General features: G+C 38.2%; 1 protein-coding gene across 2 annotated transcripts in view; it reads left to right on the top strand.

Moving 5' to 3' along the window:
• EDIL3 (EGF like repeats and discoidin domains 3) overlaps nucleotides 1–27845 on the top strand; it is a 257246-nt gene that overhangs the window by 183832 nt on the left and 45569 nt on the right. For both annotated transcript variants that reach the window (XM_055791610.1, XM_055791609.1), the window contains 3 exons: nucleotides 13707–13862; nucleotides 14940–15084; nucleotides 21364–21548. In XM_055791610.1, the coding sequence (XP_055647585.1) occupies nucleotides 13707–13862; nucleotides 14940–15084; nucleotides 21364–21548 (486 nt within the window). The remainder of the gene's footprint in view (nucleotides 1–13706; nucleotides 13863–14939; nucleotides 15085–21363; nucleotides 21549–27845) is intronic.

The raw sequence follows: 27845 nt of genomic DNA, 5'->3' as shown, positions 1-27845 counted from the left end.
CCTGCAGGCTGGGCTGGGTTGGGTGGTCAATGCACCAGGGAGTCCTAAGACTTTCAACCTCAAAAATACATGATAGATGTCATTGTTAAGAGGATTCCTGCCTGATGATGCAAAAATTTTAATGGTGTACAAAAGACTACCACCTCTTTTTTAAGTGCTTTTTTTAGTCTTTTGGACATGGAAGTTGTTTTTACAAGGTCAGTATTAATCCACAGCCACCAACAGTAGATTAGAGTATACCTTACATCTGGAGAATATTAAGAAAATTAACTAATTACTGTGCATCATACCACTGTGTGGGAGCTATGATTGAACACCTGAACTATTGCTGGAGACTGTTGTATGTAAATGTAAGTTATTACATAGAAAAAAAAAATCTTATGTCTCATTAAAATAGCAGGAACCATTTCACCAGAGACATCAGTATGGTTACCAATTGGTTTTTAAATAAAATATTCAAATATTTAATTTTGTTATTGTGAGAAGAAGGAGGATTCATTTATGAAACAGCTGGACTGCTCAGTTTGGTTACAGAATCAAAAACTTGGAAATGAAGTTAGTTCAGGTTGAGTAGTTAGCTTTTCCACCCTGTTTTTTTATTGCATACAAAAAATTTCTATTTGGGGGTGGGTTTTGTCTTAAAAGAATTAATCCTTTTCCAGCTCTAATTCACATTTTTATTCTTTTTGGGGGACAATTTTTGCATGTCAAATATGATGTCAAAATGGAAAAGCTACAAGTCTTATTTAGAATATATGAAAAGAGCATTCTTAATTCTAGCATTTTTCTAATTTCTTCCCTAAATGGCTTTTCTGAAACTATATGCTAAAGTTCAGATGAAACTCCATATTTTGAGATACAACAGTTTGATGGAAAAGGTTCCCAAATCCTTAATGGTAATTTGAATATATTAGTATTCTAGTCCAAATTAAAATACATTGGGTTTATTTACTTTTCCCTTCTCAATGCATCTGTTTTAAATAATACTTTTTTCTTTTTTAATAACCTTGCACAGTGTTAAATTTCTTCATTATATTTACTCAAACCCTGACTAAATAGTCTTCCTGTAGAAACTTATTAAAATGGTGGCCTGTGATGGAAAGGGATGTACCCCAGCAGATTCAGGGTAAAATTTTTCCCAACATCCCGTGTAATTTAGTATTTTAAGGTCAACTTAGTACAGTTAGAGCCACAAAACTATAGTTCTTATAAAGCTTGTTCCCACAGCAGGTATCAGAGTGGTTAATTATGGACATCGGGCATCCCATGAAATACATAGATATACGTTCGGTGCCTTAGCATGCAGTCAACATGCTGCACGGGTGATGGCAACGTGCATCCAGAGAAGATGGAGAATGAGGTCTTCCTTAAGTATTGCCCAAACACAGTGTTCACTAAAAATATATCTGAGAACTAAATAGTGTATTGATGTGTTTTGTTTACGTTAAGATAGCTCAAAATCAGCAGAGTAAGACAAGTATTGTGCAGAACAGTGGTTAGGATACTTGTTTGAGAGAATCTGAATTCTAGTTTCTGCTCCAGAAGCCATGTTGGTACTTTATTTACTGATTACTGAGAATGCTTTCTTTTTCTTTTTTTTTTCCTTTCCTTTTTTTTCCTTTTTTTCTTTTGAAGTCTAAATATATTGGAATAACATTTTTGGTATGTAGAAGGTATGTTTTTATTTGTAGCTTAATTTAGTTTTACACAAGTGTCTCCCACACTACCTATGGCTTCAGTCCCACTTCTGGTGCTCAGCATCACATTTTTGGTGCTTCATGTCCCTAATAGTGGCATAATTAATTGTGTGTCTGTGATTCTCACAAACCTAATCATAACTACTGTCACACACACACACACACACACACAAAAAAAAAACCCACACCAAAAAATGTACTTAAAGACTTTCTAAGTTCCATCATTCTTATCTTTCTAAGACTAAGTTCCATCATTCTTATCTCCAAGCAAGAATCAATGAAGTGTCGGGGGTTTTTTCCCAAAAAAAGGCAAGGAAAAAAATTAGCATCTTCCACATCAAGAACTTCCAAAGAGCAGGTATACACCAGGTGATAGCTATTTGCCAATAAAATGATAAAACCCAAAATACACAGAGGCCTTTCAGAACATTCATTCCAACATCTGTTAGTAAGGGTTCTAAGCAAACTACCATCTGTCAAACCATTCATTTTGTCAAAGTTCATTTCCTCATTCATGAGCACTGTTGTATCAGCTTCCAAAAATACCTGTCATCATAGATTAAATATTTAATATTCCTTAATATAGCTCTCAGCTTAGTATAATGTGTCTAACTGAACCTTGTGAAATACAGTCTCAGAGTCATCATGTAAGGTGACTCGAACCATATAGGAAGACTTAATCTGCTAAATTAAATGCTGAAAAAAACTATTAAAGCTCTGCATTTTTTGTCAGTTCTCCAGTATTTGACTTAATATCATAGAAGAATTTCCTTGGGGGATATTGGTGAGTACCTGAAAGTCCTCGGCAGGGAAGAACAGAAACTAATAATGTAAGTACAATTGAATTTTCTCAAAACTATCCTACATAGGGACTTTTGAACTGCAGGAAATAGAAGAGATCTTCAGCTGGTCAAAGTCTGCCATAAGTTCACTGACTTCAGTAAACTCAATACCAATGTCTACTAGCTGCAAATCTCCCTCAACATCTATACAATTAGCTTACAGGCTAAAAATATAATTTATGTACTCAAAGCAGAAGAAAACATAAGGACTGGGAGCCTATTTCTTAGAGTAATCATCTAGATACTCCCTTGTGTCCCATATCTTGGCGTCTATTTGGTATCATCTTATATCTCCTAGTTTCATTCTTTGTATACACAAACACCCACACACAGACATATTCAAACAACTTTTGACTGAGGGTTTGGATACACGAAAGCAGTCAGTTCAGAGTTAGCATCCCCATGGCAACTGAAATGATGCTGTTACGAACACTACCCATAACACGCTTTCTCAACCTGCGTGCCAGCGTTCTTTAATCACCCCAAGTAATATGGCTGAAGGACTGAAGTAACAGTACTTTTAAACACATTATTTCATGTGTCTGTATCACCGTCTATTTTGACTTCATGGTTTTTCACATTTACCATCCTGATATTAAAAGTAATCAAACCAGCAAGCGGTGATGCACCGAAATAAGCAAATATGTGTCTGTCTGGCTTCTTGCGTCAGTTGCATGTGGAGATGCCCCAACACCTATGTGGTGGCTCAGCAAGTGTAATTGAGTGATGTGTGGGCATGACAGTCCTCCTCTGGAGTGAACAGCATCTATGTCTGTAAGACTATATTATGCTGATGTGCGATAGTCAAACAAGTCATATTTTATGTTGTATACACTAACTTTCAAAACCAGCAAAGCAAATTATATTCGCTTACAGTTGTTCTTCTGCTAGGCTTGACTTCTAGAAAGAAAGCTGTTTCAAGTTACTTCATTACAGCTGAGGTTCAGGAAACAAATTTTTTTTAAAAAAAAAAAAAAGTAAAAATACATGCCAATATATTAAGAATTTTTTTGTTGTGGTACAGAGTACAGAGATGTATATCCACTTACTTCTGTGTTGATGGCCCCAGAGGAGTACATATATGCTGAGTTCATATAGAATCATGGAATCATTTAGGTTGCAAAAGACCTTTAAAATTATTGAGTCCAACCATAAACCCAGCAGCAGCTAGTCCACCACCAAGCCATGTCCCTAAGCACCACATCTACATGGCTATGAAACACCTCCAGTGATGGTGACTCAGCCACCTCCCTGGGCAGCCTGTTCCAGTACTTGACAACCCTTTCGGTGAAGAAAATTTTCATAATCCAACCTAAACCTCCACTAGCACAACTTGAGGCTGTTTCCTCTTGTCCTGTCACTTGTTTCTTGGGAGAAAAGACCGACCCCCACCTACCTACAGCCCCCTGTCAGGCAGCTGTAGAGAGTGATAAGGCCCCCCCTGAGCCTCCTCTTCTCCAGACTAAACCACCCCAGATCCCTCAGCCGCTCCTCAGGAGGCTTGTGGATCATTAGAGGTAGATCACAGAAGTGCAGAGCAATCTGCAGGGTGAAAATAAAGGCAAAGCCTTGGTACAGCTGTAGCTGTAGAGAAGCAAATAAGCAGTCCCTAGCTGCACCTCCATGTTTCTCTGCTGTTTTACAGCTGGTGGAGAAAAGTTACTGTTTTATGTAGGCTGTTGGAAGTACTTCCAATACTTCCAGACACTTCCAGACACTTCCAGCACCATGATACTGCAGCAGAAAACAAGAGCTAAACGAAACTCATACTCTTTGACCTCCCCTGGAAATGAGGACGTGCGCTTGTCATCTGAAAGATCTTCTAATTTCAGTGGAACATCAGTTATGTGGACTGAAAAAGATGAGTGTATTTTATTCTTGCACTCTTACAACCTTCTTATTCCATGAATGGTTAAGAAAGAGAAACAATCATTCAAGTCTTTGTGAGACTTCTTACATTTTGAGGGGGTTTTTCCTTTGTCTATTGCAAAACTAAGCAACATTTAATGTTTTTAACCTAATCTATTGCCTGCCAATTTTTGTAGAAGGAAAAAGTATTTTGAGGAAAAATGCAGAGATAATTAGAATGATTGGAGTCTCACTGAAGGGTAACTTTTTGTGTTCATGTATCAACTTTTTTCTGTTGATTCTTATTTTCAAGAGATAATGAAATATACATTATGAGTGTGTTTGTTGTGATTCAAGCAATATTGAGACAATTTCTTAAGGTTCAGGAGGGATTAATCATTTGAGCCAACTTTCTGTTTTCTCTAATAGCTTCTGTGGGTGGAGAAATCATTTGAGTGGCATAGTCCTTTCAGCAGTCACAAAGCCATCTGTCCCCTGTGTGCTTACCAAACCACATCTCCACTCCACTTGTGTCCATCTACAAACCTTGGCCTCTACCCTGACACAACCAGTCTCATGGCAACTGACAGATTATTCTTCAGGGTGACGATATGTGTGAAGGATTGCTTTCACAGACGCTTATTTTCCCATTTGACTTTCCCTCAAAAATTTTGTCACAATGTGAACCCTGTCTAACAGTTGCCCTAAATATGAGCAGCATTACCAGATCAGTCAGAAGTCCTAGTTATAGCTGGAACTTCAATGTGTTTTGCGTCCTCTATCAACTGACAACTAAAAAGACTCTGCACTAACTAGAAAAGGTATTTGCAGGTAGCTGGGAAGAGCAAAAGGTTGGTATGGTCAGCGTAAAGCCAGCTGTGGCTGCCAGGCTCCTTGGCAAAGAAGGTTTTAACTAGTTATGTGATGATTAGGATTATCTTAACCAAGGAAGAAAGGGGATAAATTATTACCAGTGTTATGAAAATTGAAATACCGCATTGTGAGTTGTTTAGCAACTGAACATGGCATTTAATTACTGGCTAAGGAATGGTAGCTGAAGTGTGATAGCATGAGAAGTCTTACTCACCAGGAGTCTGCAAACACTGATCTACTGTGCCACTTGTTCCTCAGTAGATTCCTTGCAAAACGTTCAGACCTCATTTGAATTGCGGAATCTGCAGCATCTCCCAAGGGTGGTGTAGCAAGATTACATAGGAAAGGAATTCTGTCCATTGCACAGCCCATGACAATCTGTCCTGCAGAACCACTCTTCAGGTAGACCCTTCCCCTTCCTTTACAGTAGTAATCAGAACAATTTCTGTAGATAAACTCATAAAAAGAAAGCCAAGGTAGTGAACTATGGTTAAGAAGTACTCTCTGCACAGGTTGGTTGTGCACCATTTGTTAGCACTAGTATTGCTTACGGGGTTTATTCTGGTGGAGGAACTAAGTAGCTTTAGTTTCCCGGTGTGTTAAAATGAGCTGGGAATGTGCAATGATCACAAACACCAGCAGGGTTCTTGCAGTGCCCAGGAAGTCTGATCTCCTGTATCTGTCCTGCTGTTTCAGTTTTTGCTTTAGCTTCCATCATTCAATGGATGGTTTATAACCCCTGGTCAGCTTTAATATTCAAAACCAGTGAAGAAAATACCTTCATCTGGGCAACAGATGTGTCAAAAATATCTTCATCTGGGCAACAGGTGTGTCAAAAATATCTTCATCCGGGCAACAGATGTCTCACTTTCTAGCACAGTTCCTTCTTAACATTTCCTGGCCTGAGAAGATACACAGGACCTAGACATAGCCCACACTGAAGTCAGAATGGGAATTCTTCCCAGTGGTCCTTATTGGGCTTGATGGCAGGTCATTATTTGTTATCAGGTTTTTTACCAGAGTGCATCTAGAGTGCCTTAAAACCAGAAAGGATACCAATATAAAGTACCTCTGATATTTGCACTGGGCACATGAAGAATTTTCCCTGAGTATATTTTCATGGTGATACTAATATCGCACCTTTTGAATGTATTTCTTTTCCCTAAAGAAAAGGGTTTTCATGTAGGATTAAAAGAAAAGTGCATGCTTGTTTCTGTGACCTCAGACTAACATCCTATCTTCTAACCTCTACAAGCTAGTGATCAAAGCTGTTTTGCAAGTGGAAATACATATAGGTATTTTCTCTGACATTTTTATTTACATATTCTTTGACTGATACTTTAAGAAGTATTCAAGATGTTTTGGGGAAGTTATTTCCAGATATATTAGAATGCAAAAGACAGGAAGAGTATTCACAAGTTCAGAGTATAAGAAGGAATTAATAATAGCAATAAACGACCTTAGTGTTTCTTAGCTAACCTTAAATTTCAGGTAGTTAATACCCATTTAATCAATACTTCGTAAATGAGATGGAATTTTGCTGGGCTACAAACCTCTGAACAACATGAGATTGATTATGGGCCTTTTCTTGAGATGACAGTCTAAACACACCAGTATTTGAATAATTCATATCATCCAGTTAATGGCATTCATAGCAACTACCTTTGGGACTAAAATAATGACTTAATAATAAGAAGAAACAGACTAAGCAAGTTTTTAGTCTGTCTAATTATGTAAACTCTCTGAGGCATAAAGTGAAAATTCTCAACAAAAGCCAAATGAAGTGACTGCTTTTTGGTATTATTCATAACATATGCTCTTCTGTATTAGCATTACATGGGCCAAACAATCCCTGTATTTATATTTTTCATACAAGTAGGGTATAACCTATATGCTGATCTTTTCACAGAAAGGCAAATTAAGTTAGTGGGCCAGTTTGTGTCTCTGATTCATCATGCCTAAATTGGAGCATATGAATAGACGTAGTAAAGATGGCATAGGTGTGTTGCTTTTAGATGGTTGGCTGGGGCTAAGATTGAGTGAACACAGGGAAGACCTGTGGGATGTTTGTTGTTACCACAAGGTATGATACACTGGCGAGGCACTCTGGAAACAATGGTGCTGGAAGGATGAGTTTGCAGAGGATTTAATAGCAAAGTTGTGCAGAGACTTTGCTAGATCTGCATCCACGTAAGTGAAATAAAAAGGTTTTGGGATCAGAAATAATGTGAGTTTTTAGTTGGTTTGACTGCAAGGTACAATTCCACAATCATGTTAGGAATTATTATTTATAAAGTGACCTCTAGCAAATGACTGCGTTAGTTCTCCTAGACTATCACCATTATAAGATAAAACATGTTGGCTTTTCTCCATGTAATAAACCCCCTTCCAGGATGGCAGCAACAGCTGGAGTGCTACCATGGATAAATCACTGCATTACCTAATCTAGATGCTAGTTAAAACACATATCACTGCTACTACGCTGACTGCATTAATGCCCTCAACTAAATCTGGAGAAGCTCTGCTGACAGTGCTGATTAGGGCAGTAACAAAAAGCCACAGGCAGGCAAGATATATGAGCACCTTATGTCCAGGTGCCAGCAATGCTTTGCAACAGGGAAGATAATAGTAACTGACCTGCTCTGACCTTCCTGCACCTCATCGCATGCCAAGTCCTGCTCTGCAGCCCCTTGCTCTTGATGTGACATCAGGGTGAAACAGCAATGTTCAGTCGAGTTCAGGGCTTCTCGTGTTTGAAGATGAAAGAGGAAAAATGGGAGGAAGCCTTCAGGCTCACTAAAATTTCCCAGTATTGAGAGATGCGTGTCATGTTACTCCTTTCCTGATTTTATTATAAACATTTCCATTGGCAAGTGTCCCTGTTCTTCATCAGAAAATGTTTCTGTGTGCGCTTTCTATAAAGCTTTAGCAGAATTATGACTTTTTTTTTTAAAAAAAAAAAAAGACAGAAAAATTAAATTTTCATCCTTCAAAACCTGATTAAATCAACAGGGATGGGTTGCTGTAATAAATCGTTGAATGCAAATATGAACTTGATCCCTTATTCAACCCTGGTTTAATATCAGTAACAGTGAGTATTAGTAAAAATATGTATACTTTCTGCTAGAAAGTATAGCAACTTATTTATAGCAATGCTATTGTGTCTCATAACTGAAACAGGTAAACACCATAGCTCTCTGTAAACTGCATTTCTGTTTATGAATGAAGGCTCATGTAGAGCTACATTTACAGTCTCAGAGACCCAATGTTTCATGAAGGTTTTAATCTAAGCATTTACTGGAAGCTTGCTCTTAAGGTATACTTCAGACAAACCTGTTCTGTATGAAATGTTAGTGGTGTTATTGCTAATAGTGCAGTAACAAATGAGGGGAATCTGGTTATGTATTCTAGCCAGGAGCATCACATATGGTGTCTTCCTAAAGTCACTCCATCTTCTCATTCCTCTTTTCCTCTCCTGCATGTAATAATGTAAATGAGACAAACACCACTGATTCTTTTCTCATTTTTGTCAAGTGCATACCTTCTGCACACTGAATATACTTAATATTTGATCACAAATTGAGGAGGAATATGAACTTCTTCCACTGGTGCTCTCCCTAATCCCTGCTGTTCTGTTACATTGACATATTGTGACTGTTAATATAGTCTTTTTTTTTTTTCAAGAATTCTAAGGTTTATTAAGCATGCCTGGAAGTTATTTTTGGTCTTTGGATTGTTTGTGAAAAACAAGCATGAAGGAGTTCCCTCCAGTGTTATGGTCCTACATTTACTCACACCTAAAAGTAAAGCTGCACACACCGTGCAGACTTGCAGGACTGTTTCTGAATTGCCTTTGAAAATAAGGCATTGCACAATCTACAGGAACTTGTAAAATTACCTTGCTCGTATTGCCGCTTTCTCTTGGGAAAACATTCTTTTTCATTTGTCTTATTTCTGGTATGGATTTTTTCAAGTTCAAGTAAAATCTTCATTGGCTACATCTTCATCAATATAAACAACTGAATGATTAAGCATCCTAAAATGAATTTGTGCAAGTCGTAGCAGACAAAAACATTAGTACACCAGTGAAAATTGTTTAATAGATAATTACTCCTACAGAATCACTGCTGAGAGCTGGAAACGTGGCATGCTGGTTACTTTTTCCCCTCCTGTTGAAAGAGGTCATGACTAACGTGCTGTGATGATAAAAGTAGATTAATCATGGAATCAGGATGACTGTGGTGGTTGAAAGGAACAAGGTTAAAGGAAATTTCAAGGGCTGCTGGGAACTTTTTAAACTGATAGAGCTGATTTTATTCCCCATCTTGTGGACATGCACTGCAGTAAAGGGAGTATGCCTCAAGTGATTTTCTTTTTACTTAGTTTTGGCTACATGGCATAGTATAGAATAGAAGGCACTGAATAACTGGCAGTACATGAATTCAGCCTTTGATAGTATACACAGCACTGACTCTGAGGAGTTGTATCTTGTCCCTCTGCACTGTCTACTAACTTGACTGCCATCCCTGTGCTCTAGCTGACCGTTCTACAATATCATCACAGTGACTTTGCACCATCCCCCGTATTTTGTGTAGACATAATCTATTTCTTGTGGCATCATATTTAAATGAATCAATGTCAGACTACTGGCTGTCTTTTACATGCCGTTTTACCTGGGTGGTTCAGTGTTTGACATTTATTCTAGCCCCAGAAAACTTCCTCATTGAAAAGCAGAATCTGTTTGAGGCAGATCCCGTTACTGATGTTAAGCAGCACATTACCCAGGTTTCACAATTTGTGACATGCCATGAGGATGTAGGGCAACAGGCATCCTCAGATCTGCTTCTGAGCACTGCAGCCAAATCTCTGACTTATGTTGGGTCCCATCGAAATAGGTGCCATGGAAGCTGCTGGGACCCAGGAGCCCTCTCTGAGCTGGGGCTGAGCACAGCTCCATGGACAGGGGCTGACTGTCAAGTCTGAATCTGTTACTCTCAAAATAACCTTAAATGTAAGTGGGGCTGGTAGAACTGATTAGTCTCTTTCTTTTTCCTGTTAGTGGCTTCCTCAAATTTCTATGCAAGTATCTTCTTCTTACATGGTCTTTACTATGCATTAATACGTAAATTACTGGGATAAATCCCTCAAAATACTATTGATCTCCTATCATCCTTGATCTTTTCCCGTTAATCTATGTAATGATAAGGAGGTCTTTATAACTGAATAAGCTATCATCTTTTAAAAAAATAAACGTTAAACTGGTTATCGTGCTGACTTTCACGTCTTTGTTTTAAAACACAGTCACCCATGTAATTAGAATATATAACATTCTGTCCTAGATCTGAATCCACAAAGCAGAGCTTCCTAAGCTGTTTTTCTTCACAACTGCTGCAGAAAAATACCTTTGAAAATGCTTTTAGTGCTAAAAGAGCTAGTTCACATTTCACATGGGGAACTTTGCTTCCCACTGAAGTACATTAAGAAAGAAAGATTTCAGCACCTGCTTTGTTATAGTCATTGCACTGTTGTAATATTTTGAGTTTTGCAAAGCTCTGACTTGAAAAATTTAAAAGACATAAAAGAACCCGTACACAAAGTGCCAATTAATTCCTGGTATATCCATATGCACTTCAAGGAGCTACCACAGGCATGACGTTAGCCCCACGGGGATTTTGCTTGCAAGCAAGCTGCGGGGATTTGAAAGCATTTCCCCCTGCCCCCTTCACTGGGATTTTCCTGCAAACCTTGACAGATTATGTAGACCTAATTGCAAAATACAGTATCTTGTATTTATTTCCTGTGTTATATCAAGCTCAATATTGCTTAAAGCCAAAGCTCAGTTTGTGACTCATCAGAATACGGATACTGATCAAGAAAGCCTCTAAAAGGCAAGATTCTCTCTGTTAGAGAAGTAAATAAGATTGTATAGCTTATTTGTGCAGTTATCTGGATAAGCATATAGAGCAGGCTGGTATATAGCAGAAAAAAGGCAGGCTTTTTACCTCCCGAAACTCAAAGAACACAGGTTAAACAATATGTATATTAAATTAGTATTTAAAATTTAAATTGTTTTGGTTTCATTTTTATGATTATCTGAAAATATTATTAATTATTAATTAGCTATTAAAATTATTATTAAATCTTTCCTTTATGCAGTAGAAAGTTGTTTTTTTAATATAAAAAAGATTCTACTTTCAACTACGGTATTAAACTCTGACAGATTACTTTTGGGTGGGTTTATTGTCATTGTTTTGCTTCTTGAAGTACAGTGGTTGATTTGTTGTGCATTAGAGATGGACGCTAGGGCATGGAAAGGAGCCAGTGCGGGAACATAGCATACAGTTATATCTTCCTTTTCCCAAACAATGAAATGTGAAGACACTACTAGTAAGTACATGCAAAAGGCAAATAATCAATGGCTGGTTTCTGTTTCACTATGCCTTCTGATTTGTTTTTGGAGATGGTATCCTTTCACTATGAACAATTTTGTGAATATATGAAAAATTGTTTTACTTGCTTGTTTATTAATATTCTGAAATTCTGTCTATAGAGTGAAATCTATAGAAGAGATGCCTGTCTGGTTACTATTCTATGTTAAATACATTTTTAAATATAGTTAGAGGGCTGATAGTGGTCTCTGGAGCTGTCCTCTTTCAAATTATAATGTTGTTTGGTTTTTTTCTTTTTTTCCCTCCTCTGGGAGACCTGGAATGGGGGAAAAGAAGGGTTACCAAGACTGTAAAAAGGCCTGAACCTCTTCTCGTTTATACCTGTTTAAATTCCTGGTGTGAATCCATTCCCCCCCATTGCAATTAGAAATGCTCCAGAGTTTTCCTGGTATATGTGAGAAAGATCCTGTGAAAAATCTTCATCTTTTACAGGCAGCTTCTCCTCTCTCAATGGGTCTTAACCTCTCATACCCATTAATTTCTCATAGGGAGAACTATGGTAAAACTATATTGAAATTTCTTTTGCCTGAAGAAGAAAAACGTGAAGCCCAACTATTTCAGATAAGTAGCAGAGAAATACCTAGACTCCCTCAAAAAAACAGCAGTAAAATTCTGTCTTTCTCCACTTTCCTATTGTGTATACGGTAAAATATTGAAACACTGAAGTTTGATCATCTTGAGGTCTTAAAAGATGCTAGATTACATTACAAAGTGAGAGAAAACTTGAGACCACACTGTAAAGAATATTGGGATTCAAGTATTTGGACAGCAGATACCTGATCTGTCTCCTGTATATTCCATATATATAATATATATAATATATATAATATAATACCATATTCCTGTACTGGGGTGGCTGTCCCAAACAGTAGGGATTGCACCAGGTCAGCTCCATGAACTAGGGAGCACAGGTAAGATCTGCTTGGAGGATGCAAGTACTAATATAGTTTAACGTATTATTTACATTTTCCCAGCTATTTACTCTCTGGTGTTTCCATTTGTCTCCTTCTATCACACATCTGCCTGCATCTTCGCACAATGTACAGTACGACAGCTATTTCTTAAGCTTCATTTGGTGCAAAAGTTGCAGGCTTCAGCTGCCTGCCCGCGAGAGGGTAGGCGTGCAAGTGCCACAGATTGCTTCATGATTGACTTCGTTGCCGGGACCAATGCCAGCACTGTTTTATTTGAATATCACATCCTGAATGTTGTGAGAATGTAGTTGGCTTTCCCTTCATAGATGGTTAAAGGCGGCAGAATGAACGCTGTCTGAGTATTTTTGAACTGTCTGTGCATCTTCATATTGTATTTCAGGGTGTTGAGATCAACTCAGACAAATACAGAAGAAATGTTCGTATCCATTGACCGCCATTGGTATTTTGCTATTGACTGTTTTGGGATTAGTATTTCAGTCATGATCTTCAGATATATGAATTTTCAGCGAGAGTTGAGAAAAGGTCTATTTGTTTGCTTTACAGATCATCCATGTATTTTTACTTTCAGAAAGAAATTTAGTCTGAAGTTAGTTTAGACACTTTTGTATAGGTTTGTAAATTGGCTTCGTATAGAACAGCAGGTTCAGCCTTTGCTAAATTACTGCACTGTTGCATTTCCTTTTTAGAAAGGAAATATATAGCAGTAATCCTATATACCAGTAATGTTATATCCTGATAATACTCCAGTAATATCTTGTGCATCAGTTATATATATCTGTATTTGTGTGTACACATACACATGAAGACATAAGCATAGTACAGACTTTTGGTTCAGTTTTTTTTCCTTTATTTATGTGCATATGTACATGAAATGAATGGAAGTTAAAAGGAATTAATGCAAGTGTAAAGGTAGTAATTTCAATGCTACAGCTATGTGCGTTTTTTTCCCTTCTGCCATTAAAAATAAAAATAGTAGCAATTTAAAAAAAAGGAATCAGGGGAATCTAGAATCAGAATTGTGTCCTTCAGATGGTTAGTGATAACATTTTACTGTTATTTCAGATAAACCTGCAGAAGAAGATGCGGGTAACTGGAGTTATAACTCAAGGTGCTAAGAGGATTGGAAGTCCAGAATATGTAAAATCTTACAAAATTGCATACAGTAATGATGGGAAGTCGTGGACAATGTACAAAGTAAAAGGCACAAATGAAGATACGGTAAGATTAAGTCATCATTAAGTATATGAATGTATCTTATGGTTTAGCTGCCTGCAGAAGTATGAGGTATCTCTAGCCGATAAGCATAATTGCCTGATAGTATGATGTAGGTTGCCTTGTTATTATTTTTCTCTGAAAGAAAAAAACAATAAATTTGCACTTCTGCTAAGAATTTCTTATACTTTAATTGATGGTTGTATAAATATTATGTCCCAAGGCTAGAATAATCCTGTTTATTGCACTTAACTGATTTTCATTTTAATTAGTTTACCAGTAATTACTCATTACTCCGTTTTCAGTTTAGTTTTATTACATTGGCAGATTAGTGTTAACCCTTAAAAGCACAGAATCCATTCATATATGCTAACGCCTGTACCGCACGCACAATATCATCCAGTGGGAAGTATGTGTTTACAGTTTGTAGTTACTACTTATTCTATACAGAGCAGCAAAAATCCCTCTACTGTGTAAGGTAAGATAGAACTGAGGCACCCTGCAGCATTGGACATATTTCCTTTATTAGGAAATGAAAATGCTGTGTGAAGAGGTGTATAATGAGGGAAGAAAACAAAGTACGGGCATATCTGGTTGGAGTGAAGAGCTAATGGAAGAATGCTTATAGGTTTAATTCAGCTCCCCTTGCGATCAGTGGGCGGGTTACGGTGCACTTCAGTGGGAGTTGGATCAGGTTTTGAAGTAGAGGGGAAAAAATAAATGTCAGTCAGCATAAATAATTGCAGGCTAAATTGAACTGGGACTATTTAATACACTAATTAGAAAAGAAGACATAATCTAGTTGCATTAGTGGCTTCAGTTTCTAGGACTGACAAAATAGAGGTCCTGGTTCAACACAGGAGGCAAATGCATGCCGACGCAAACAAATGGCAGAATGTTTTGCTTAAAGGCTTGTATGCTGGGCATTAGGAATGATAAAACAACCTCTGTTTGGGGAAGGCTTGCAGAGAAATGTGCAGGGACAGTCAGAAGAACAATGCACATATCTCAGAGGTATGGAAATGAACTGAACCTTCAGTAATCCCCCTGGCACATTTTTAGGAATATGTCATTTTATCACAGGTGTTCCGTGGGAATGTGGACAACAACACCCCGTACGCTAACTCCTTCACTCCTCCAATTAAGTCACAGTACATACGGCTGTACCCTCAGGTGTGCAGAAGACACTGCACGTTGAGAATGGAACTTCTTGGCTGTGAACTCTCAGGTGGGTTTCCTGCAATCACCACCACCACCACCACCCACCCACCCCCCGAAGTCAATCATCAATAGGCACATTTCTGTGCCCAAGCGCTAAATCATGTGCATTTTGTTTCTGGTGAAAGGCAATTGGCAGGCCTGAGTTTATTTATCCACTGTTACTTATCTCTTTTTATGTAAATTATTTAAGCAGCAGTGCTCACCTAAGTGATATAAGTGACAGCAGTTGCTTGCAGTGGGGCAGTAATAGTAGTAATATCAAGTGGTAGCATCCTAATAATACGTTGTAAATTTTTCTGTGCACGTTGGCCTCCAATTACATGCAACCTAGAAAAGGTCATTTATAGCAGTTTTACTAGGTAACAACAGCTATCAGGACCCATAACCTTACAGCCTAAGCAGACCATGAGACAGAGTGTCACGGTTACACTCAGCACAGCCTGAACTAAGCACTGAAAATGGTTTCTGAGAGCTGAAGTTGTTTGTGCAGTGCTGCACAGCAGAGTCATGGCAGAAGCAAGCATCACAGCTGATTTGGGTAATTTCTCTTGGCTGCTGGGTGACCATGCCGATGTGCTGTGTGAGATCCTTAGAGGCACAAGGATGCTTCAGCTGCCATCAAGGACCACTCTAAGTGCAGTAAGATATATTTTGCTGGGCTGCTTTAGTCAAGATTTAAGTTTAGACTTGTTTTGTGGATTTCTAGCAGAAGCAGGTATTGCATCTAGTAGCTACGAAGTAAATGAACAAGTGGAGCCACTATAAACCCTCTTAAGGTAGTAGCAGAAGTTATAGCTCATAAACGTAAATGCTGACCTCCAGCCACTCTCTGCAAGAGCCATGTTCCCTTACAAATTCAGTAAAGCATGTAAATTTTTTATCTTTTTCAACAGATCAACCTTTTACCGGTAGGAGTGCTCCACTGAATTCATTTACGAATGATTTTTATGTGGCTGCCTGCTTACTGCACAAAAAATAGTCATCCAGTTCACGAATGATATATCAAAAGCAGGAGTTAAATAATTCTCAGTCCTCTAGTGGCATCAAAACCAGATTCAGAAATGAAAAGTTAATGCATTAATCTCACTGTAGCCCTTTTCCAATATAGATAGGTTTGAGAGTAAATAGCAAATTCTGTCTAGCTGCTTTAGGCTATTAGATTTTATTTTTTTTTTTTATGTCTTCCATTTCTGGAACCACAATTTAGAGTAAGTCCTTGCCAGAATGACCAGGAATTGTTTTGCTCAAAGAACTGTGAAAGCTACTGAAATTAATTCATTTCAGTGGTCTCCTAACAGTTTCAAGGTCATCATTTCTTAGAACTGCAGGCAGCCAAGCCTCAGCAGAACAATTTCAATCTTACCGAAAGAAGAGTGTAATTATACATAATGACAGACTAATTCACTCTAATTCCAGGTGGTCTGTCTTAGGCAGAAAAACACTTTGAGAGGTCTGGCTTCTCTAACATGTCCTGGTGCTAGAGAAGAGTCACTACTGAACAGAGGAAGGCTGTCTTGCAGCACCAGATCATGATAAAAACTAACGGTTTTTTAGGACAAACTTCAGCAAAATGTTCAGTATCATCTGCTCTAGGCTCATAAATAGCTTCACTTATCAGGACCTATGGTCAGATCTTATTGAAACCACGATCAATGCTATCAGTGCTTGTGGAGTTGGCCATCAATAAATTAGGCATTAATTTTCATGGCCTTGTGTTCCTGCTTTACTTGTGTTTTGTGCATCTCTGTGTTGTAAATTCCCATTCTTTCGTAGCGTATTGATGTGGGCAGAGAAACAGATCGCAGCTAGTGTTTACTACCATGCCTTTATTCATTAAGCTGTTATTAATAGTAGCATCAAGGTGTTGTTTTTAAAAACTGATAACTGTTCACACATATTGTGGTATAACCCCAGCCGGCAGCAAACTACCACGCAACTGCTCACTTACTCCCTTCCCCTTGTGGGAATGGAAGGAGAATCGGAAAAAGGTAAAACCCGGGAGTTGAGATAAAAACAGCTCAATAATTGAAATACATTATTAAAATTGTGTTGTTATTATTGTTATTGTTATTATATTTAATAAATTAATAATACTAATGAAAAGGGAGATAACAAAAAAAGATAAATAAAACTCAATAAGGAAACAAATGATGCACAATACAGTTGCTCACCACCTGCTGACCAATGCCCAGCCAGTCCTCAGGCAGCGACCACGCACCCCGGGCCAGCTCCCCAAAGCTCATATGCTGAGCAGGACGTTTTGTGGTACGGAATATCCCTTTGGCTAGGGCTCAGCTGCCCTGGCTGTGTCCCCTCCCAGCTCCTTGCGCCTCTCCAGCCTTCTCACTGGCAGGGCATGAGCAGCTGAAAAGTCCTCAACTTAGTGTAAGCATTGCCTAGCAACAACAAAAAAAAATCAGTGTGTTATCAACATTAATCTCATACTAAATCCAAAGCACAGCACTGTACCAACTACTAGGAAGAAAATGAATTCCGTCCCAGTCGAAACCAGGACAGCACAACAGAGTCACTTACTTGTGCAGTTCACTCACATGCTCAAATATCTGCATATAGCAGCCTCTGCCTTCTTGCACGTGTCCCTGTCATACGTTGTTGGTGCTCGTGTGTGTTGGTGGCTGTGTACCAATTCAGCAAATTCTTGGTGTTCTGAGTTTGTTAGTTCTTGCAAAGGGATGCTGGTCCCCAGATCTTAACCATCCTTGTGAGACTCATAGCATCTCCTGAGCATGTAATTTTCCTCTTTTTGGAGTGTTGCCTGGTAACTCTTTCTCTATTCTAACAGTACCTTAGGTACCATTCACACAAACGCACACACAAGGGGACTTTGTAATATCTGCATTTAGTGCTAAATCCCCCTCCCCTTGTTCATTTTTAACACCAACTAATCTAGGAAGGAATCCTATGTTCATTAATAGGAAGAAATTTTTTTTAAATCTCTTGATTTTCAGAAAATAAAAATATTATGGTATTAATAAAAAAAAAAAATCACCTTTGCCCTCAAATAATTGAATGTGCTGCTTTTGCCAATACTATATTAATCCTGGCCCAAGACAAGACATATGTAGACCTTTGCATGCAGATCCATTTGTGGTTTTGCCTCTGCTGCACTGGGTATTTAATATTTCCTTGGGGGGTTCAGCTTTCTTGAAAGAAGACGTATATGAGGGGCATCGTACAGGATACAAACTGAAAAGTAATATATTGTGCCCTCAGAAGAGTCAACAGAGAAAAACCTTTGTGTGAATTGTTTCAGTTTTCAGACACTAATCCACACTTATCCTCATTATTTCACTGCTCCTGTTTCTTTGAGCTAGACCAAATAAGAAGTAACTGCAAACTTATACCTAGCTAGGTTTAAACATACAGAGTTATCAGATATCATTTATCACACATGATGATATCTGAAGCACCTGAAACATTTGCACCTAAGATTCTCCATTGAGCATAGCTGTCTGTCTACGTCAGCTCTCTCTAACTTTTAACAGGTTGTAAAAATGGTAAAGGAGATTGAATCCTTTCACAGCGACATTGCAAAGCAAATTTAAAGAAGATACAGTGCAATGAAGAGGAGATGTCCCAGGGAATCTTAAGCATTATTATAAATACACTTCTGTGAGGGATGACTACCTACAGACACAAAGCTTTGTACCAGTTTGATGATTCTGCCCTTTGCACTCTGGGTTGCCTATCAAAATAAACAGTCATTGTCCTCTGTCATTGCAGCAGGGCGCCATTGTAGCTGGGAATGACGGGGGTCTGCTGTTGCTCTCTGTGACACAGCACTAAGACACTGTTCTTACTACCCACGTGCATCATGTTCGTCTCTTCTGTTTCTCATGGTTCTCACTTTCTCCTGTCACCTTTTAACAACTGTCTTCATCCTCTCTTTGGGGCAGTGGAGAAGGAAGGCGAGTGTAAAATCCTATTACCACATGCACGCATGCACAAACACACAAGCAGACACATCTGTTGTTTCATAAATCAATGATAATACTCAGAGAAAATACAACTGCTTTTGATGGATTGGACCAGCACTGAAAAACAGTTTTGACAACCCATGTTTTTTGTGTCAGGAACCTCCTTCACATTCCTTGGATGAAATGTTCCTGATGAAAGCCCTTGTGATCCTGGAGTGATACTTTAGAATTTAATAATAAGCAAAGTCCTTCTCTAAAGCAACAGATGACTCTCATTTGTACTGCCAATTGCTCCCTCCTACTCCCAGGAAAATCGGTTGGTTGATTTGAACTAGGTAGTCCCTTCTATGGACAAGGCAGTGCAATTTCCATTTGTGCACTGAGAATCAGAAGGGTTGGCTTTTTCTCAAAGATTAACTCTGTTTTCTGTTTTTTAATTGCATATGAATCATGTCAGTATTTCAAATTTTAAATACAGTAGTTACTACATTAAAGAGATTATAATGATGATGATGATGATTATTATTACTAATTTTACTATTATTACTATTATTATTATTACTATTATTATCATCTGGTAATACACATTTGCTCCTGCTTTTAGACCCCCAGAGAGTACGTATTTTACCTTCCTGATTTGAATCCCTACTAATTCCACTTAATTCTGTGTGTTAAACCTACAGGAGAAACGGAAACTAGAATCTGACCAAAAGGTCAAGGTCTTTGCTAGTAATATCAAAGAAACTGAAAAAAAAAAAAAACAAAACCAGGTCTTTAAATCTGGGTAAACATACTGTGGAATAAATGGATGTTTAAGAAAAAGAGAACCAGCTTTGATATCTAGCTCAAATAAAGTGAAAAACAAAATAAAACGTTGAAGGTTTTTTAAGTGGTCACAGTGCATTGTCTTTTTCAAGAGACACCAGCTGAGTAGGGTCATGGTGGCAGCAGGAGAGCCTTCATAACTTACATGTGTGCTTTATATGAGTCACATAACATACGTCACAATGCAGCTGGTGAATTCAGCAAATACCTGATAGGAGCCAGCTCAGCAGCGTGGGATGTGAGTGTCAGGTAGAAAACCGCTGTCTTCCCAATGATACATGAGGTCAAGGTTCTGTGCATCCACAGGGATGATGCACTCCTTGCAAAACCAAGTATGTTAGATCCTGGGCACACTCTCGCTCAGTGAGCTATGTTAAAATATTATTGGCAATTTAACTGAGTCAAGTCAGTTACAGAACTGAGTAGGGTACATGAAGCTGTGAGGTGAAAACTTTGGGACAACTTCACATATGCAGGTTTTTGACAGCTGGGCAGGGACGAAATGAGAAACCAGCCTCATGTTCCCCTCTCCATCTTTCACCTTCTTCTCAACCATCAAACATGACTCCATCCAACCATACATCCATCTTTCCTGACCTCTTAGAAGCCCTCTTGCTCTCAGCCACTTGACTTGCCTGCATTTTTAAATTACTTTTAAATCTTAAAACCAGGCAGCTTATCTGCCTCCCTTGGCTTCCAGTACCATTGTTACACTGCTGCTTGTTGTCAGCTTACTTATTGCCTCTTCTGGGTCCAAATGTACCTTCTGTGTTCCCAGTGTAAAATAACAAGGCAGAGGAACATAATGCCAATTACTAATTTATTTCTTTTTTTTCCCATGGACACCCAACAGAGAAAGGAGAAGCCCAAGATCTAGCTTTTGCTAGAATCAAAATAATTCAATGATGTGGTTCATCCACCTGGTTTAAACAAATAAGCCATTAAGTCTTGATTTCTCTTAGGCAATCATCTAGTCAGTTGGCTTTCTGTAGTCTGCCATTCTGTCAGTGGGTGTTGGCGCTTTCTACATTTTTTGGCTAGGTGTCAAAGAAATTCAGAACTGTAGAAAAAGCTCAGTGGTTGCTAAGATTTTACTTCAGCAGTGACTTTAAGCAAAAAAAGTATTTCCTCAGTAGGCAAACACATGGTTAATGTGTCGTGGCATAAAAGGATGAGAAAATCAAACTGAATAGAGGAAACAATAGCAAGCTGCTGGACAGGAAAATAAAACCAAGATAAGAAGAGATGAAAGTCATCTTTTCTGTTTGTATGCCTTCATAAATTTATGCCAGGATAAAATACGTTGAATTCTCTATCTTGTTTTTTGATTCTTCCAAGGTAGTGTTGAAATAAAGTGCCTTGAATTGGCTATTTTTTATTTGTTTGTTCACAAGTTCCTCCAACAATAGTTTTGATTAAAGCCTTCCCTTCAAGAATTGCTAGTTTTCTTTTCCGTAACAGAAGACCTAAACCACTTACAGAGATAAGTAGGCAGTGTCACAGATCTTATTTTACTGTTGCAGGCTGCTCTGAACCCCTGGGGATGAAATCAGGACATATACAAGACTACCAAATTACTGCCTCCAGTGTTTTCCGTACTCTCAACATGGACATGTTTGCTTGGGAGCCCAGGAAAGCCCGGCTGGACAAGCAAGGCAAAGTTAATGCCTGGACCTCTGGCCACAATGACCAGTCACAGTGGTTGCAGGTAAAGTTTCACAGACATTTTCCCAAGTGCTTATCTTCTTTGCATTTCAGGTATGGGACAGCTGAACTGGTTTAGGATTACACTCATATTCTTGTTTCTGAATGTAACCATCCTAACTCTGCCACAGGTAGATGATGAAGCTATGAAAGCCCAGACAGATTTTCACATCTTTGGTACCTCAACTGCAGAAAACCCTGCTCAGGGAAACCTTCAGCTCCGCTAGCCAAACCTTACGAGTTGCCCAGCAGCCATAAATTTTCCTTTGTTAATGAACACAAATAGTAGCTGCAGATCTGTTTTACTTATTCAGTGAGTGATCTCATAAAAGAGGCTTCTCCTCTCTTGTTAAGAGAGAGGATTTTTTTCCCCCCTTCTATCCTTCCAAAGCTCCCTGGAAAAGCATATTTGCTCCAGCTTTGTGCACGTTAACAAATCTGGCTCATAGAAATTATCTTTGTCTAATTGAGACAGCTCAAAATTACCTTCCAACACCTCTCTGAAACTAGCAAGACTGATTTAGCGCATGCATTCATTATAAAGCTGTGCACAGGCGTTGTTTTCAGCCTGGGAGTGATTTGTACAGGTCAGTAGTACACTAATGTGAAAGAGTGCAATAAATCACCGATATGGAAGCCTATTTGACCAGTTGCTGACACATTTGCATTTTTAGAAATGTTGAAAATAGCAGTGTTTTGAGTCAGCTGCCAGTTTGCAGTGCAGTTCTCAGTAGGAAGCCTCAATAGCACTAGACTGGCTACTAACCCCCTGCAATCTTTTCACATATAAATTATGACATATTAGCTTTTTTACCTACAGTTGCTCAGCAGTTTAGCAATATGATTATTAACTTTTCTCCAAGTTTACACACATACAGAAAGGAAGGAGCAGTTGGTTTGTCTGTTTAGCTTTTGAAGGAGTGAAGAACATGGGATTTGCTGAAAGATTTTTAGAGCAGCTTCTTGAAACAGCAGTTAGTAACTTCTGGAGAGAAGGAAAATTTTAGTGGAGAAGCAGATAAAAGAAAGGCAGTTGTATCAAATTTAGCCCCATCAGTGATAACAAGAAACCAAGGATGTGCAGAGACTCCACAGAAACACCCTGTGATGTGTTATTCCGCCAGTGGGTGACAGTGGATTTTTAATCAACTACAGGTGGCAAGGGGCTGCAGAGTTACTTCTTACATTCTAAAATTTTCGATTCTGTTCTAAGTCTTGCTATGTATGAGCCTACCTGAACCTGCAACTTTAATCTGACCACTTGCACAGTCTCTGCAAGTCCTTGAAGCATCAGGCATACTTTTTTTTTTTTTATCTGGTATAAAAGAAAGTTGTGAAGAAATACTCGTCTTGTAGTTCCTTTGTCATACAGCTATGATACAAGTTCATTATCTTCACAGGAATATGACCAATTTACCCTTTCCTGAAAGTCATTATACTTGTGATATTTCTCCAAACGAGTATCATAACATTTCTTGAATGAAAAAAAAAACCAAAACAGGAGGCATTAAATCCACTTGTTCCTTCAGTGCTAAAGTTGGTTGTTAATTTCCACTATAGGTTGTTTATTCTGAATTCAGTCTGTGAGTAGAGATGGGTTCAAATGCTTCAAGTCTAGGTAAGATTCTGTAAGAAAGACATGCCTGTCATTTAGATTTGTCTGTTCATTGTTCTTTTTTGCTGGTAGTTCTCTATTTTTACCTTAAAATGCAGAGTATTGTATGGTAACCTTTTAACACACTGGCTGCAATTTTATAGTCATACTGCTTTCATCGAGTTTAGTCAAAACACATTTGGAAGAAAAAAGAGTATGAAAGCAAACTTATCTGTATGCCCTTTTCCCTCAGCAATTACACATTACAAGGAATGATCCCAGCAAGGATTCCATGGTATCCTAAAAGAGGCTTAAAGTAAGACACAGATTTCTGAATTTTGCTAAAGTGGCTGACCTACCAAAATGGTATTTCACAGTGTTAGCTTTCCATGCCTTTTGAATTTTCTCTACATGCTTGTTTGGTTTACCTTTTATAGTTTTCACTAGAAGGCCTCTGAAATTGGGTAAGAGCCTACTGAATGCCTTTGAAAGTTATTGTTGTAGTGTGTGGTATGTGGGTGACTTGGACAGATCTGTTCTGGCTTTTGGGGGGGATCCTTGCCCAAACGCCATTGCTATCAACTGTTCCTCTGTTTAAAAGCTTGCTGGCATAAATCGCAGCGTGACTGCTGTGATAAAGGGTGCTGAGAGGTGATGTTTGCATCGTGCATAAACGCTACTTGCTACTTGGGGGCCGCTCACAGCACTTTTACCCTAGAGGTAAATGCTTAACTGTCTTGAGCTGAGGTTGTTTTACTTGGTTTTCTCTAAAAAACAAAATCCTAAATCTTCTGTGTATTTAAAAATGCAGCCATTAACAAGTGTGCTCTTTGGTTTAAAATATTCTGGATTGCTACATCTATAATTTAGCTCCAGAGTCAGGAATATGAAGCATTATGTGGCTTCACACACAGACAGTGAATTTTCAGATTAGAGAAGAATACTTACCTTATCGCTGCTGCAATTGTTGAAATCTCTTGTGATCTAGACTCTAATCACTTACAAACCCCAGGTTCCCCACACAACACTCCTTTACACCAAACACCATCATTAGCAATGGAAGAAAGTATTTTTGTGACGTGGAGGAAAAGTTAATGAGATTAGGTGACCAAAATCGTACTTTTCCACCTCAGTCATACTCTTCATCTGAATTCCCCCACATGCTTGCTCAAGGGCATCTTGCGATTCCTGTAAACATGATGCTGCAGAAGCTATGTCAGTTACCTAGCCTAGTTCATAGCAGAGGAGCTTCCATTAACTTGGGTAATCCACCTATTTAGCATTTCTGTTCTCATCACAGTTGAAATCTATGCAGCTTGGTGATACAGAACAACATAGTTGTTCAGGTTTGCTACCAAATCTAATGCGAGTAATCAGTTCCAGCAACTCCCTCTACTCCTAAACACTTTCTGTAGGGAGTTCCTCCCTTTTGGAGACACTCTGTGAAATCAACTGAATAAAATTAAAGATTAGGGGGATGTGGGGAAGTGAAAATTAAAAAAATAATTTTTTGCTTCCCATAATTATATATAAGCAACATAAACTACATGAGGTAAAGCATTTCAATTTAATTACTGAGAAAATAAAGAAAAGCCTAAACTTCACTTTGCTTCAAGGCAGTCCCTTTCTCTCATTACTTCGATTTGCTTCTCAGCATCACTCACTACCTTTAACCAATTCACAGGCTTTTCCCAGGATCTCTTGCTGAGCTACCATGACCAGGCTGCTTTGCCAGTTTTGGGAGTGCTTCTGCTCCTCCTGGACACAATCCAGGACTGTCATTCCAGCTGGTCACACCACTCCCTGTTTGTCATTGGACATTAAAGGAAATGTTAAAGAACTTTCCACCTTATGCCCAGAATGAGACACTGAGGCTATAAAGATTATTGAAAGTTATTCCTTCTGATTTTCACATAGCTTGGTGAATGCTCTGGTAAATAGATTTTCACCACTCTGTATCTCATTTTCCTAGCTGAGACGATCATTCAAAAGAATTAACATTTTTTCTCCAGTTACAGATCATGAAATCAGGACAGCATATTAAACTTCCTTTTTCTCTATTTACTGTTAGTTAAGTTTTGGTGGTATAAAATATTTCCATATTTCTGTTAAACCAACAGGTGCCGTATCTGTCTTTGTATTAGTTTCCCACTCTCGTTCACTACCTGATAAGGACAGCAACACCCTCTGCTTTAGTGCCTTTGCCCATTTTTCTTCTGCCTGGTGTTTAGCAAGTAATTTCTCTGATGTTTCTCTGATCTACCATCCTCTGCAATATTCCTTGGAGCTGAGGCATCTCGTTTCATTTGGTGTCTCCCAATATTCGGAGCTTTCTTCTGCCCCCTAAACCAAACTGCTTTATCTGATAGGCTAGGGTTTTGAAGGCTTGTCTCTCTACAGAGCACAGCTAGATGAAAAAGATGCCCAACCTGGCAGCCTGCTGAGGTTCCTTTTGCATCTCCATATTATCTTCAGGTCACCAGCAGCACTGCACTAGCTTTATGTCTATAGCTGTTCCTGAAACTTTAAAACAGTTTACGTGCTGCAAAATGACTTTCATCTGGTTGCTTAGCTTGTATTTTGCTGCAAAGCTAGTGGAAGGTTCTGCAGCTTCATGTGCATGAATAATAAACCTGATACAGTTTATTCACAGTTACTTTATATATCTACCATTGAGCTCAGTTGATTTAAGAAAATAATCTTTCCCTTAAACAGCAGAGTGGAGCAACAAGCAATGTCTTATTGTAATGTTTCTCTTGCTGATTGTACGTGACGGATCAGCTAAGCGCTATTAGGAAAAAACAGTTGCTAATAAAGATAGCAGATTGTTTGAAGATTGGAAAAGCCACTGTTACATATATACCTACACTTTTTTAAAATGTGATGAGTATAAAGCATACAGGTTGGGAATTTTCCTCCAAATTAATCTCCAGCATTAGACAATACTACTGAGATTTCTCATCAACACCGCCTGAAAACAATTGCCTGAGTGCTGCAGTTGACTCATTCTTTCAGTTTAATACTTGACCATCTTTTTTACATCACAAGGTCTCTTGTTTGAAAACAAAGGAAAAATTATATTCCAAATAACTAATCACATTTTTTTTACATATATGCAAAAACATCTACAAAGTCTCATGCCATTATAGAATCTACTTATATTCTTTTTCTGGAATTTTTTACAGTGTTTAAGCTTCTAAGTGATCAAATAAAAAAAATATTATTTAAAGGCTAAATCACACCCAGCTTTTGCTTTTGGGTTTTTTGGTGTTTTTTTTTTTTTTTTTTTTTTTTTGGGGGGGGGGGTTGGTTTGTTTGTTGCTTTGGGTTTTTTTGTAGAGTACTCATAGAAAGTAGACTGTACTACATTTCTCCAGTATTTACAAAACTTGACAGTGGTACATGTTGTGCTTTGCACCACCACCACAAGTCATCTGAAATTGTCTAATTACTAAGATAAATGAGGATCAAGGGAAGACAGAGGGCAATCATGCCTAATGCTATGTCAGCTCCAGCAGCCTCATGCACAGCACAGCTAACACGAGCCTAGAGAGACAACCCAGACCTTTTTTGTGTGTTTCTCCAAGTTATTGGCTATATAATCTCATGCAAAGGGACTAAACTACAGAAAAATTTAAATTTACAGATTCTATATGTAAAATTTACATATGCAATTTATAGATACCTTAAAATACCTATTTCTAATTAGTTGCTTAGGCTTCTTCTATAGTCAATGGAAACAGGACAGCACTATCAGGAAATAATTCATCCTACCCTAAGTAATCGTCTTATGTTTCCTGTTATGAATCATCCTGGAGATAAGCCTTTACTCTGTTAGCCACAGAGACAGACAATTAGCTTAAACCAGAAGATGAATTTTTGAACGTGAAAGTTATGTGAGGTCAATACTCCCCTTTTTTAATATGGGTAGAGAACATTATTTTTCATCTCGTATTGGTTAGCTAGGCATATTTTAATGCTGGTGTTCATTCTGTTACTACAATAAAAGAATGCTGTTTCCTGTATCTCATGTGGTATTTGCTTCTCATCTATTATTGCACCTGCCTCTTTCTCCTCTTTTTTGTTGTATTTACCTGTTTATTTGTAATGAATTCTGCAGAGGCTTACTAGATAGGAAATCACTATACTGTAGTGTTTCCTAAATGCTGAAAACAACTCATAAGGAGAAAATTGTGTAGATTGTTTAATTACCTTTTGAATTGCACCATTAGCAAAGCAAGCATTAATACCAATACTGTTTAAAGTACCCAAGTAAGTGGTTTCTATCTGGTCAGTGGCTTAAATATTTTAACACCCACACCCTGGGGAAAAAAAAACAAACAAAAAACAAAACAACCACTTAACAACATATTAATTAAATAAGGACTTGCAAGACTCAAAATTGGAATAGGATAAAACGTTATTTTATTAACATAGTGAGGAAATTACATGACTACTAGAAGGCTTGGACTGCTAAGCAGTGTGTTGTGACTGGTCTTTGAAAGATACAGTATTCTATGGGAATTGTACGCTTAATTGTAACACATGGTAAACAACAGGCATGTATCTTTCTCTGCAGCTTCAATAAGCCACAGCCATCACCCACAGATCAGGAAAGGAATCAATGTCTTTTACGTGTACAACAACAAAAGGTCTTTCTCACTCTTCAGATGCAGAGTTGGTACTGTTTCTTAATTACAATTTCTC

This window comes from Falco peregrinus, chromosome Z, assembly GCF_023634155.1.
Source record: "Falco peregrinus isolate bFalPer1 chromosome Z, bFalPer1.pri, whole genome shotgun sequence".
Classification (NCBI taxonomy): domain Eukaryota; kingdom Metazoa; phylum Chordata; class Aves; order Falconiformes; family Falconidae; genus Falco; species Falco peregrinus.
Note: the sequence above shows the minus strand (reverse complement) of the source record. Positions and strands in the feature narration are given on the sequence as shown.